Raw genomic sequence first — 14,648 nt, 5'->3', positions numbered from 1 at the left:
GAAATTTGTCTGGGCTTTGGTTTCAGAAAGAAAAAATGCAGTTTTGAAGCACCCTTTGAATCGTCCACTTCACAATTTAACTTCCTTAATGCGTGAAAACACAGAATAAGTGCCCTATGGAAAAGAACTTAACTCGTAAGGTTCTCAAAAGCCTGTGACAATGCATGCTATCACTGTGCTCCTGGATTCCCACTACCTGATAGTCTAGAACTCCAAATAAAAAAAGTCACTTTAAGCAATAATAAGTTAGAGTTCCAGTCGACCGTCTGAGCTCACACATCATCCAGAACCTAAACAAATATTAGATTTATGCACAATTGCTGCACTTTTATGACATGACTTTTATGCATAGATACCAGTTTCAAACTCTGGTCAGTGAAAACTTAATCAGAGAAAGAACAAATCAGAAATCCAACTGTGTCATGGAAAACAAAGCAACCAATCCTTAAAAGATGAGAAACTAAGTAAATCCTGCAATTACTTTCCTTTTCACCGTTCCACCAGATGACATTTTCCACTCATCCCTGCTCCCCAAGACATCTGATTTAATTTTTGATCCACGATAATTTGGCTGGAAGCAAATTTTAGATCTCGATACAAATACTTTTAAATAATGGTTTGGTATAAGATGGTCACTAATTTTCTGAAGTTCGAAAAATAATTATAGGCAAAGAGCCTATTTTGACACTGACAAAAATACGGTTACTACTATATGTAACAATGCTGTCTGCAATGAGTACGTTTTGGTTGGCAGGCAGGGTCCAATATTTAAGCATATTAAACAAGCACACACTGTCGAATGGTAACAAGATGCCAGGGAAAAATGATCTGGCCACTAACAGGATGCTTGCTCCCTACCCTCGCATAAGTTTTTGCCATTTCTGGTGATTTGTCATGGATTTTTTCACAGATGCCAGCAGCCTTACGAGACCTGGTATTTTTAATGAGAGAATGTTACATCTGCACTAGCCTTGTACACAAAAGGAAATAGAATAAAATTGCTTGTGGAATGCCTTTCTGATGGCTGAGCTAGTCCTGACAATTTAGTGCATTATACAGTCCAAGACATTACCAATTTGGAACCGCAGCCAAAAAAATTTGCTGATGTCAGCCAAGGGAAGCAGTAAGAGTACAAGAATGGCTTCCGTGTACCTGCAAAGAGAAGAAGGTTGGACAGTATTTCCATTCCCAATGGAACCGTGAATGTGTGGACATTGATCAGGATCTACTTTAATTCCATTGCAATCAAGTAGAAGCATAGAGTTGTACAGCACGGGAATAGACCCTTAAGTCCAACTTTTCCATGCTAACCAGATAGCTGAAATTAATCTAGTGCCATTTGCCCCATATCTCTCAAACCCTGATGAGCCATGTATCCAGCCAGATGCTTTTCAAATGTTGTAATTGTACCAGTTCGCACCACTTCCTCAGGTAGCTCACTCCATTCACGCACCACCTTCCGAGTGAAAAGGTTGCCCCTTAGGTCCCTTTTATATCTTTCCCTCTCACCTAAACCTATGCCCTCTAGTTTTGGACTCCCCTATTCCAAGAAAAAGACCTCGCCTATCATCCTATCCATGACCCTCATGATTTTCTAAACCTCTATAAGATCATCCCTCAACCTCCAACACTTGAATAAGCCTTAGTTCTGCTCCCTATAACCCTCCAACTCCAGCACCATCCTTGCAATCTTTTCTGAACCCTTTCAAGTTTCACAACATCTTTCCTATAGCAGGGAGACCTGAATTGAATGCAGTATTCCAAAAGTGGCCTAACTAATGTCCTGTACAGCTGCAACATGACCTCCCAACTCCTATGCTCAGGCAAAATAGATTATTGACACACTCTATCTTAGTTCACACAGGAGAAAGTGAGGTCTGCAGATGCTGGAGATCAAAGTTGAAACTTTATTGCTGGAACAGCACAGCAGGTCAGGCAGCATCCAGGGAACAGGAGATTCGACGTTTCGGGCACAGGCCCTTCTTCAGGAATGAGCAGAGAGTGTTCAGCAGCCCCAAGTGGAAAATGAAGTGTTGTTCTTTGAACTTGCGTTAAGGAACACTGCAACAGATCTGGGACAGAAATGTTGGTGTAGGAACACAGTGGTGTGTTGAAGTGGAGGCAGTGGGAAACTCTGGGTCATGTTTTACAGACAGAGTGTAGGTGTTCAGCAAAGCGGTCATCAAATCTGTGTTTCATCTCCCCCGATATACAGGAGACCACATTCTGAGCAGTGAATGAAATAAATGAGTTGAGAGAAGTGCAGGTAAGCTGCTGCTTCACCTGGAAGGTGTGCCTGAGGCCTTGGATACTGAGGTTGGAGGAAGTAAATCGGCAAGTAAGTCACCTTGTGCAAGACCAACCCCTTCCCACAAACGTCACTTCAATATATTACCACCTTTCCTGAGCTGTTAACAGTTCTGATGAAGAATCGCCAGACTCGAAATATTATCTTGCTTTCAAAGAACACAGAACATTACAGCACAGTCCAGGCTCTCTGACCCTCAATGTTGTGCTGACCTGTGAAACCAGCCTGAAGCTGAACTAACCTGCATTGTTGCATTATCATCCATATGTTTATCCAATGGCCATTTAAAAAGACATTAAAGTCGGTGAGTCTACTACAGTTGCAGGCAGGGAGTTTCACGCCATTACTACTCTCTGAGTAAAGAAACTACCCCTCTGACATCTGTCCTATATCTATCACCGCTCAATTTAAAGCTATGTCCTCTCATGCTAGCCATCACTATCCGAGGAAAACGTCTCTCTCTGCTAACACTATCTAATCCTCTGATCATCTTTCACATCTCTATTAAGTCACCTCTCAACCTCTTCCTTCTAACGAAAACAGCCTCAGGTCACTCAGTCTTTCCTCAGAAGACCTTCCTTCCATACCAGACAATATCCTCATAAATCTCCTCTGCATCTTTTCCAAAACTTACACATCCTTCCTATAATGTGGTAACCAGAACTGTACGCAATACTCCAAGTGCGGCCACACCATAGTTTCCTACAGCTGCAACATAACCCCATGGTTCATATGCCTTCTTAACAATCCTATTAACCTGGGTGGCAACTTTCAGGGATCTATGTACATGGACACGGAGATCTTTCTGCTCATCCACACTGCAAGAACCTTACCATTACCCCAGTACTCTGTATTACTGTTACTTCTTCCAAAATGAATCACCTCACACTTTTCTGCATTAAACTCCATTTGCCACCTTTCAGCCCAACTCTGCAGCTTATCTATGTCCCTCTGTAAGCAGCAATATCCTTCAGCACTGTCCACAGCTCGACCGACCTTAGAGTCATTTGTAAATTTACTAACCCATCCTTCTACGCCATCATCCAGGTCATGTATAAAAATGACAAACAGCAGTGGCCCCTAAACAGATCCTTATGGTATACCACTAATAACTGAACACCAGGATGAACATTTGCCACCACCACTCTCTGTCTTCTTTCAGCTAACCAATTTCTGATTCATACCACTAAATCACCCTCAATCCCATACCTCCATATTTACTGCAACAGCTTACCATGGGGAACCTTATCAAACGCTTTACTGAAATCCATGTACACCACATCAACCACTATACCCTCATTCATCTTCTCAACCATCTCAATAAGCTTTGCGAGGCACGACCTGCCCTTCACAAAACTGTGTTGACTATCCCTAATCAAATTGTTCCTTTCTAGTTAATAATAAATCCTATATCTTATAATTCTTTCCAGCACTTTACCCACAACTGAAGTAAGGCTCACTGCTCTATAATTACCAAAGTTGTCTCTACTCCCCTTCTTGAACAAGGGGACAACATTTGCTATCTTCCAGTCTTCTGGCACAATTTCTGTCGACAATGACGACATAAAGATCAAAGCCAAATGTTCTGCAATCTCCTTCCTGGCTTCCCAGAGAATCTGAGGATAAATCACATCCGGCCCAGGGGACTTATCTATTTTCACACTTTCCAGAATTGCTAACACCTCCTCCTTACGAACCTCAGTCCCATCTCATCTAATAGCCTGTACCTCAGTGTTCTCCTCAACAACATTGTCTCTTTCCAGTGTAAATACTAATGAAAAATATTCATTTAGCACCTCTCCTATCTCCTCGGACTCCAAGCACAAATTCCCACTCCTGTCCTTTCTTCTCACAGATGCTACCATATCAGCAGAGTCTCTGCAGAAATTTCTGTTTTGTTTCCAATCTCCAGCATTCGCTGTTGTGTTTTAATTCCCAAATGAGCCTGACTTTACAAGCAAATGTGACTGACTGAGTTCCAGCTGACAAAGAGGGAAGGAGCAGAAAAGCTGGGTGACTGGTTGGCCAATAAAATCTGAGTGCTTTGCTGAAGCATGCAAATATTTTTCAAAGCACAACATCTGTCAGACAAATAAGTCATTTGTTTAATCTCCGCAAAGAACTATTCAATGCTGATGGCTTGTGAAGGCTTATGATGCTGGGAGCTTAGCTTCAGTAATGTGTGTAAGATCCTTTCATTGTTCTAAATACCTACAGTGTGGCTGTTAGAAGATGCAGCTTGTGGGCTGTTACATCCACATTTCTGTCAAGTCCTAATGATATGTTAAAAGCCAAAAGAACTGCGGCTGCTGTAAATCAGAAACAAAAACAGAAATTGTTGGAGAGACTCTGCTGGTATGGTAGCATCTGTGGGTTCTGAGGCTCAGTCGACCCAAAACGTTTCTCTTCACAGATGCTGCCAGCTCTAATGCTATGTTCTAGGTTCAGTTACAGAAAGCAAGCAAGCAGGCTCTTGCTCAAAGTTTTCTCCGCCTCTCGTTCCTTTACCTCATAAAGGATAAAGCTGGATGGGATGCTGAGACATTTTCTTATTTGGTGAGGGATCCACTGGGAATGATAACTAAGCAGAGATACTTGCCATGTGTTCAGTGTGTCGGTCTCTGCTGTCTGCTTTGCCTGGAGCTGCTGCTTCCATTATGCGCCTGGGACCCATGATTTTCATCGCAACTCACTCTGTGATTATCTTTTTGAATTGAGACTCAACAGCATTTGGCAAGATTTAACAATGTTACTCAGGGCTGGCAACACAGAAACAAAGTTAAAAATCAGACAACACTAGGTTATAGTTCAACAGATTTATCAGCTACCTGATGAAGGAGCAGTGCTCCGGAAGTATCACATTTCCAACTCCCCTCCTCCAAGTCCCTCCTCCCTACCTTTTATCTTCTCCTGCTGAACACTCTCTGCTCATTCCTGAAGAAGGGCCTGTGCCCGAAACGTCGAATCTCCTGTTCCCTGGATGCTGCCTGACCTGCTGTGCTGTTCCAGCAATAAAGTTTCAACTTAGTTCACACAGACCCTGCATTGTGTTCTGTCATTCATAGGTTATCAGGATCAATTCCATCTTCACTGCATAGTTAACAAAAATCAATGTTAGATTTAAAACTGCATTTTGTTGTTGACAGTGACATGTTTGTATCTTTATGTGAATAAATGTTTCTTAGCTTCTCTGTGGAAAGACTATGGTTATATCCCCTTATCCTAAATGTTTCTTTCTAGTTACTGTTTTATTTTTTTTTAATCATAAAGCTTCAATTAAATAATTTATTCATCTATATTCTTGGGAATAGCAACCTTGATTATGTAACCTCTCATCTTAATTTAACCATTCCAACATTCCAAATTTTGATGAATCTTCAAAACATCAACGAAGCCCATCTCTGGTGCAGTGCCAATAAGCCAAGTGTGATATAACCAGTCTTTCCTAAAGCTGTAGCAAATTCTTCCCTTTTTTTAAGCCCTTAAAGTTATGTTTATTTGTACCTGACCATTACATTTTAGTGAACTGTATGCACAGATCCCTAAGTCTAACCTGGCCTCCATTGTTCTGGTTTTTAGCATTCATTATTCATTCCTGAATGCTGACCTGTCCAGTGACATGATGGAAAAACTCAAGAATGGTCTTCTTTGAACCAAAACTGCATGACCTCGTGCCAACTTGTAATTAAATCCGTGCCTCAGTTTTGCTCATTCATTTAATACATTTATGTTTCTATGCCACAAATCATTGTGACATCAGAAAACCTGGGTGTGCATTTCTCTATTGTGTTACCTAAGTCACTAACAAAGAAGTCCCAGCAAACATCCTTGTGGGATATTACTACTCCAGGAATTCACAAACTATGAATTGCAATCCTCCCCAATGGTGTCACCAAGGGTGACAAGCAATTTTGAGATTCTAGTGGGACCCTATCAGACCCATTGGCTCAATTCCACAGAATGGGCAGATATTGAACCCTAGGAATACTTTAAGCAGAATAGGAGTCAGTTACAGTTCGGAAATTGATGAGTGCTGAAGCGAAAGGTAACACAAATGCTACTCTTAGTACAGTCCCTGTCACTTAGGGTTCAGGAGAAGTCTCAAGGAGTAGTGGGTACATGTCATGGAGAAAGGTTAGGGCTAAGAAGAAACCTTGGTTGCCATTGATAGCTGAATGCTGCTGAGGGTGGGGTGAAGGTAACTGCAAGTAATGTTTGCTTGATGCTGAGAAAGATCGAAGCTTAGGAAAAATCAAATCAATAAAGCTAGATAATGGCTGAAATTGTGCCAGTTATGAGATGCTTGGCAGTAGTCTTGGAGTCAGATTTAATTCAGTTACAGGAGAAGAAATTGAATTTCCAGAATAGGAGCATCATTGAGGCAGCCTGAGTCAGAGAAACTTTGAAGGCATTTTCAAAACTAAATCTTAGAAAGGGAAGAAGTGGAATTCCTTGCAAAGGAGTCAGAATTTTGATGAGATATGATGCAGTCCTTTTGATTGCCTCAACCATACAAAGTGTGGGGAGTTCAACTACAGTTTGTTTGTTAACTCATTCACCTTATATTAATTCTGAATGTTAGAAGTTACATTTATTTGGATTGTTTTGCTTTTCTAACCGAATACCGTAAAGTTTAGGTTGTTTTGCTGCAAAACTATGGAATCTTGCGACCTTATTCTTTTAGTGTATTAAGCATTTCAAACTGCATCTACTTTAAAACAGAAACATTACTGTTCCCAACTGGATTGTAACATAGATTTACTGTTCCTAACTAGATTGTAACATATATGTGGTGGTCTTGTCTAGAATCACAACAATATCTCTTTCCCTCCTTTGATTTATATCCAAAGAGACTGAGTGGGGCATTGGGTTTGTGGCCCATCCAAAGGATAGCCATTTGCTGGAGGTAACCATCTACATAGTAGCTTTTTCTAAGAGTGACATGGCTAATCCCATTTCCCTGTCTTTAGGTGTTGCCCTACAAATTTTTTTTTGCTCATTTAATTAGTTGATTTTCTTTTAAAAACCACAATTGAAGCTATCTCAACCACACTTAGGGAGTACATTGTGGATTCTAACCAGTTACTTTTTCCTCATGTTGACTTTGGTTCTTTTACCATTCACTTTAAATCTAGTTCTCAACCCATCTGTCAACAGAAATAGTTTCTCCCCATCTTGTCAAATTTCCTTATAAGTTGAGCACTTCTCTCATATGTCCTGTTGTATTAAATAGGAGCAGAAGGTTGCAAAGGGAAAGAGAAAACAAAAAGACATGAATTTATATATATTATTTAATGACAATAGGATAACATTTCCTTTTTTCTACCCCAAGGGGTGTTGAGATTATCTTGAGGGCTACTTTTTGATTACAGGAACTACGTATGGTTTCCAAAAGCTCTTTCTTCATTTGCACAAATTTATTTATTAGATAATACAGTTGCATAATATTTTTGTACCTTCTGTATTTTTGGTGAATTGTTCAAATGTTTTTATCTTTAGTTAGGCAACCAAAAGACTGCATATATTATCAAGTCTTAACGTGGAATCTGCTGAAACCCTCTCTTATGCCTTATTTAGCTTGAGACTTGACTATTCCATCACATTCCTGACTGGCCTTCTTAAACTTGAGGTCATCCAAAAATTGGTGACACGATTAAAACTCAAAACAATTTTTTTCCCCTGTCACCCAGGTTTTCACTAACCTAAACTGACTCCCAATTCAGCAATATTTGAAAACATGGCTGAGAATTTTAAAATCTCTCCAAGGTCTCACCCCTCTCTTACTCTGCAATTTCCACCAACTCCACAAGCCTTCAAGATATCTAGTTCTAGCCTCTGGTGTATCCCTGATTTTAATTATGCCACCATTGGTGGTCAGCTCTTCACTTTTGTAGACCCCAGATTCTAGAATACTCTCCCTACATCTTCTGTACCTCACTTCTCTCTTTTAAGACCCCTCATTACAATCTCTTTCACCAAGCTTTTGGTAATATGACCTGGTATTTCTTTCAGTGGCTGGCTATCATGTGTTTCTTTTAAAATACCCCTGTAAAGCTCCTTGGAACATATTGAAGGATACATATTTGTGGCAAAAATTGAATTTTAAAAGACTGAATTAAAAGCTAGCCTAATGGCGACCATGTAACCATCGTCACGTCACTTGTAAGAAAAATCCACCTGGTTCACCAACCTCCTTTAGGGAAGGAGATCTTCTGGGCTTACCTGGTCTGGCCTACATGCAATTCAAGACCTGCAACAACATGTTGACTTTAAACTGGCCATTGGGCAAGAAGGCATAGCCAGCAACACCCACATCTTGTGAAAAAATAAAATAGCTCTTTTTGCCTTCTAGTAGCTACTTTAGCAAGACCTGCTTCAGAAAGATCATTGATTGGAGGTATCAAATGGGTAGTGGCCTGTTGCATTATTTATAAACAGTAAATGATATTAATATAATCAGCTTCCCATGTTTTGATCCTACGGAATTATTCTCCTAATTGCAAAAGCGGCAATTAAAGAATAGAATTTTTTTTAAAAACTGTTAAAGCTAAAGTGAATCACTTTTAAAACGTTTGGAAGTGTGGTGTAAACTTTCTGTAGGCACAGAAATCCAACATAACTGGGTTTGTGGTTCTTCGGTCCCTTTCCAATGTCAATATCTTTGTTTAGGACTTGGAACTGGGAAGTGAGTTTTGATCAAAGTGAAAAATTGCTGCAGATCTAGGTATCTCCAGCCCTGTGCTACTGCCAGAGGAAAAGGGCATAGATTGAAAGTCTGAGTGACAGCAAGAGTTTCAGTCCAGGACCAGAAAACAAAGCTGCCCCTTACTGCAATCCAACCCAGAACGAGCCTTGGTCTGGTTGGGTCTTGGAATTATCATCCTTGCCAATCTGGAAGAGTGGAATGAAGAGGAGAGACAGAATCTGTGAATTGAGAAGCAACTCTTCACAAATTGTTTCTCATTTCCCTCCTACGCGTAGGGGTGACTTTTCCATTGGTTGCTCCTCTAATTGAATTTTCACAGTTGTTTAAGATACTGAAGGTGAATTCACTCTTGTTTCCTTCCATTTTGAATACCAGTTGGACTTCCTAAAGTGTTTTAGGAATATGACTGCTAATTTGAATACAGCAGTGTGATAATGACCTGGTTATCTGATTCTGTGATGTTGAAGTGTAAATATTGGCCAGAATACTAGGTCTCAATCTCCTGCTCTTTGAAACAGTATCATTAGATTTCCTGTACAGCCAGGCCTCACTTTACTGTTTCATCCAAAAGACAAACATCATTTCTTGCAATATAATACTGGAGCGTCAGCCGTTAGCTTATTGCTCCAGTCTTTCTCAGATTTCTGACTAAACAGTGAAAGTACTATCAGGTTTTATAAACAAGTGTCATTAAGCAAGTAGGCAATACTGTGACAGATGTCTTTAGGATAAAAATGAAGTCAGTCATGTAACCTGGTGAGTTGGCTGATAAAATTCTCAACCTAAAGATATTCTGAAATTTTTAAAAAACCAAAAAGTGAGAAAAGAAAAAAATCCCTCAGGAGCCAAGAGTTGCTTTGACTGCTTAAAAAGACAATGTAACACATATCAGTAAAGTGGTACTTTTGGTCATGATAAATGTAAAAAGAGGAAAATTCTGTTCCATAGTTTGAAGCATAAGATAACTTCAAAAATGGTGTTTGGTTAATGGTGCTTTTACTGTTTGTTACAAATTAAAATGTGTAACCTTGTTGTGCCATCCTTTTTGTTATCAACTGGAAGTTAGATATTTTTGTCAGAATTATTTATGGGAATCATAAATTTAAACTATAGTGTTTACTATCATTTCAGACTCAACTTTCAGCCATTTATTATCTTAAAGTTCTTCTTCTTGATTGATTTTGATAACTATTGAGCTGTGCTCTACCAAAAGGTTAACAGCTTGTGGTGGGGGGTGGGGGAGTTGGGGGGTGCAGGAAATAAAATTGACACAGAGAGAATCACTGAAATAACTTGATAAATGTAGCATGATGGGTTATAAAAACAAATATTATCCGCTGGAAGAACAGCCATGTTTGGCCTGCTTGCCCTACTGTCTAAACCACAATTGCACAAAATGGGGAATGAATTAAAAAGTTTCACTTGGTCACAGCAATCTCTAGTTTTCTACTGGATATTTTTATGCTGCTCCTCCACAGTAACTAATTGTATATCCATAGTCTTTTGGCATTTCAACACTGCCAATTGATGCAATTCCATTTTTCAACGATTGAATGTTCTGAAACTTTGAGTGGATTAAAATGAACTGCATATAATTCTGAATAAAACTCAAATTAACTTATTTTATTAAAACACATGGGACTGACAACAACTCTACAGGTATTCAATGGAATACCACATCATCCCCACTCATTAGCAAAAAAAAAATCCCAAACCAAAGTGAAACAAAAACCTCCCAATTATTTATAACAACTTCAACACATTTGTTGCGTCATACTGACTCACGGTTTACTGCATTAGTCCACCTTTAGTTCTCAGATTTGATAAGTCAATATAAAAGCAGTGAATATTTTCTTTATAAGTGTCTTCTTTAATAATCAAGTTTTTTGGTGCTTGGATCATCATGTGGTATGCTGTAATGTGGTTGTTTCCAATTCAGCCACCTGGAGCCAGCACACAGTCTGAAATTTGCTGATGAGCATAGTAATGGGTAAAACAGCTGCAGACAAGGTGTACAAGTCAGTTTGTCCACCTCTGAAAAAGGCTTCATGACGTTTATCAAGATTCCACACATTGAATGATGTGGATGTACTTTTACCTTGCTAGTTAGTATTGTTAACCTGAACAATACCAGTATCAGGATTGATTACAAGTGAATGGATGTTGCATATATGACCCAAAGAAATTCAACGACACAGCTTTCTCCATTGCTCTCAACTCGAGATCAGTTAGCAAGCCACCACTCTTGTTGACGTTAAGGTTAATGGATTCAAGTCTTCAGTGTGTGCAGCTCTATGTAGAGAGGGTTCAGAGGCACTACGGTGGATTTTGGGTAATGAATGTTGCAATAGTTCAACAGAAGATAAAATCTGTAACGATTTCAGAAAGAAAAAAATTCATTTAAAAAGACAAATTAAACAATGGCACTCCTAAACATGTTGAATAAAAAATAATTTATCTAACTTAAATTACAGGAATGGCAATTTAAATAAAATCGTGGTTAGAAACTATTACTCATTTTAGCTAAATTCTCACAGTAGGATTTAATTAGATTCTTTGCAATAATTATTTTTAAGAAAGTTTTTGTGACATCTGAGTGCTGTAGGAATGCTTTGTCCAATTAACTTGGTTAGAAATGCCATTTCTTCTATAATCTAATTATTACTCAACCTTGATGCTATTAATCATCGCCTGCATTTTTGGAATTCTAGATGCAGAATGCAAAGTGATTATATAAGGTGAAACCTAAACTTGCAGAGTCAGTCAATCAAGCCTACCTGTGGGAATGCAAATTAACAACAGAAATTGAATCCTTGTGCCCCAAGGCTATTTACACTCATCCCCAGCAAAGCTCAGAGCCACCCCCATCCCTAACATTTAAAGTCAGAACTAAAATCAAAATGTTTGTTACATGTAAAGTTTACAGCACATTGAACGAATAATGTAATACCCAAAAGTATTTTCTAAAATTAAATTCAACTCGTGGAGGTCCAAATTCAATTTGTTCATAAAATACAAAATCAACACATGTAACCATTCCATTACAACACTTCATACAGAAAAGGAAGCTAGACAAATAAAAATTAAGTACTGCTGGAGATCTAAAATAAAAATAAAAAGTGCTGGAAAAACTTTGCAGGTCTGCCAGCATCTTTTGGAGGCAGAAATAGACTTAGCTTTTTGAGTCCAATGAATCTTCTTTAGAGCAGTTCCAGAGAAGTCATTGGACTTGAAATTTTAACTCTGTTTCTCATTGTACGGAGGCTGCCTGACCTGCTGTGTTTCTAAACACTTTCTGATTTAAGGGAGAAAGAATTGAGCACTGATTTTTAAAAGGCAGCAGTAATCAGCATTCTGCAAAAAGAAGTCAGAGAACTGAAACAGCTCTCAAAGTCAAAAGTGACATCCCACATGACTGACATACACTTTCCATCCTCATCCTTCGTAATCTAAAAGCAGCCTTAGACTGAACTGATCACACCGTTCTCCTCCAACGCCTCACCATTCTGCTCATCCAGTTAGATGGAACTGTGTCACGTGATTCTCTTCCTACCTATTTCATCTCAGCCTGAGAATCACTAGGCTTTCCCTCCTGTTCCCTTAACATTACCTTTGTTGTTGCAAAGGGTCTATCCATGGCTCCTTCCTATTTCTGATCTACATGTCACCAAGGGGGTTGCATCATCCAAAAACATGGTGTTAGTTTTCACATGTACACTAGTGACATCCTGCTCTACTTCATTAGCACTTCTCTTGATTCCAAATTACTGCTAAATTATCTGATATTTATACTAAGTTTAAACTTTCTCCAATTAAATATTGGGAAGAATGAAACCATTGTTTTCAGTCCCCATTCCAAATTCCATTCCCTAGAATCAACTCAGTCCCTCTTCATGGTAAGAGTTCATGGTTAAGTTAGTTGTTTGCAATCTTGGTGTCATTTTTGACTGAGATGGGCTTCTGAGCTCTTTTGGCCTAAGACTGCTATTTTGACCTTTAAAATATTACTTACTTCAGCTCATCTGTTGCTGATGCTCTCATGCATTGCCTATGCCCAGACTCCATTATTCCAAGATAATCCTGGCTGGTCTCCCACGTTCTATCCTTCATAAATTTGAGAATATCCAAAACTGTTGCCCATGTCTTAACTCACACCAGATCCTGATCCCTCATTTCCCTGTGCTCACTGATCTGCAATGGCACCAGATCAAGCGACGACTCGGTTTTAAAATTCTGATCTAATTTAAATCTCTTCATCTTGTATTTCACAATCATCTAAGACATCTGTCGTCCTCTAATTTTCATCTATTCTGTGTTCCCAATAATTAATGGTCATGCCTTCAGTTGCTTAGACATTCCCTCTGTACACTACTCATCCTCATTACATTGACTTAGTACACTCCTTAAAACCTACCTCTTTGACAAAGCATTTGGATATCTGACCTAAATTACCTCCTTTGGGTACATTCAGTTTTATAATGAAACAGCTGGGGATGTTTCATTATTTTAAAGGGACTATATAAGTACAGACTCGTTTTTACTAGAAATAAAATCTGTCTTGTTGAGAGTGATAGAAGGAAGAAGAGTTTAAAAAAAGGAATATGATTTGTGATTTTGATCATTTCTCCAGTACTTGATATGCAAGCTTCTATAATTTGTTAGCAACATGGTGTTTTCCATGTCCAACTCTTACTAGTATTTAATTTCAATGAGCCATGCTTAAATGATTTCCTAATCACAAAATAAATAGATAATACAGGTATTCAGCTTAAGTAACTCCTATAATAAAACTAAGAACTATAGGTACTGGAGGTCTGAAACAAACAAAGACAGAAATTGCTGGAGAAACTTAGCAGGTCTGCCAGCAACTGTGAAGAGAAAATAGGGTTAACATTTTGATTACATTCCAAAACCTGTTCTGAAGAAGGGTCATTGGACTTGATGCTCCAGACCTGCTGAGCTTTACTAGCAATTTTTATTTTGTTTCTGATTTCCAGCATCTTTCATTTCTTCAAAGGGTACTGGTTTCATGAAGGGTCTTCACAAATCAAGAGGAGAATTCAGAAGAGCACTCAATTTTTTTTCTCATAATGCCATCACATTCAATTAAGTTGGTGCATTTTAATTTAATGCCTTTAAATAATTGTGTCAATTTGTGAATTCTGATTTTTGTTCTTTTTGGTTGAATAACTCCTACGCTTTCTGGAAATCTGTTTAATGCTAGTTCTGATATTAGTGCTGAATTTACTCTTCACCTATGTAATCTTGTAAAATTGTCTTGGCTTACTTGGAGGTAAAGCACTGCATTCATCTTTTCTACACCATTTCATAGAGTCATAGAGATGTACAGCAGGGAAACAGACCCTTCAGACCAACCTGTCCATTCCGACCAGATATCCCAACCCAATCTAGACCCACCCGCCAGTGCCCGGGCCCATAATCCCTCTAAACCTTTCCTATTCATATACCCATCCAAATGCCTCTTAAATGTTGCAATTGTACCAGCCTCCACCACATCCTCTGGCAGTTCATTCCATACACGTACCACCCTCTGCGTGAAAAAGTTGCCCCTTAGGTCTCTTTTATATCTTTCCCCTCTCACCCTAAACCTATGCCCTCTAGTTCTGGACTCCC

At 39.0% G+C, this 14,648-nt stretch overlaps 1 protein-coding gene and 1 long non-coding RNA gene across 2 annotated transcripts in view; one reads left to right on the top strand and one right to left on the bottom strand.

Moving 5' to 3' along the window:
• Positions 1-5,337: 5,337 nt before the first annotated feature.
• The window catches only part of LOC122558964, a 28,197-nt gene continuing 18,886 nt past the window's right edge, over positions 5,338-14,648 (top strand). The window contains exon 1 of the long non-coding RNA XR_006314285.1: positions 5,338-5,989. This is a non-coding gene — a long non-coding RNA (uncharacterized LOC122558964). The remainder of the gene's footprint in view (positions 5,990-14,648) is intronic.
• The window catches only part of raf1b (Raf-1 proto-oncogene, serine/threonine kinase b), a 70,869-nt gene continuing 66,837 nt past the window's right edge, over positions 10,617-14,648 (bottom strand). The window contains exon 16 of the mRNA XM_043707966.1: positions 10,617-11,383. Within this exon, the coding sequence (XP_043563901.1) occupies positions 11,243-11,383 (141 nt within the window). The 3' untranslated portion in view covers positions 10,617-11,242. The remainder of the gene's footprint in view (positions 11,384-14,648) is intronic.

Source organism: Chiloscyllium plagiosum, chromosome 18, assembly GCF_004010195.1.
Source record: "Chiloscyllium plagiosum isolate BGI_BamShark_2017 chromosome 18, ASM401019v2, whole genome shotgun sequence".
Lineage (NCBI taxonomy): Eukaryota > Metazoa > Chordata > Chondrichthyes > Orectolobiformes > Hemiscylliidae > Chiloscyllium > Chiloscyllium plagiosum.
Note: the sequence above shows the minus strand (reverse complement) of the source record. Positions and strands in the feature narration are given on the sequence as shown.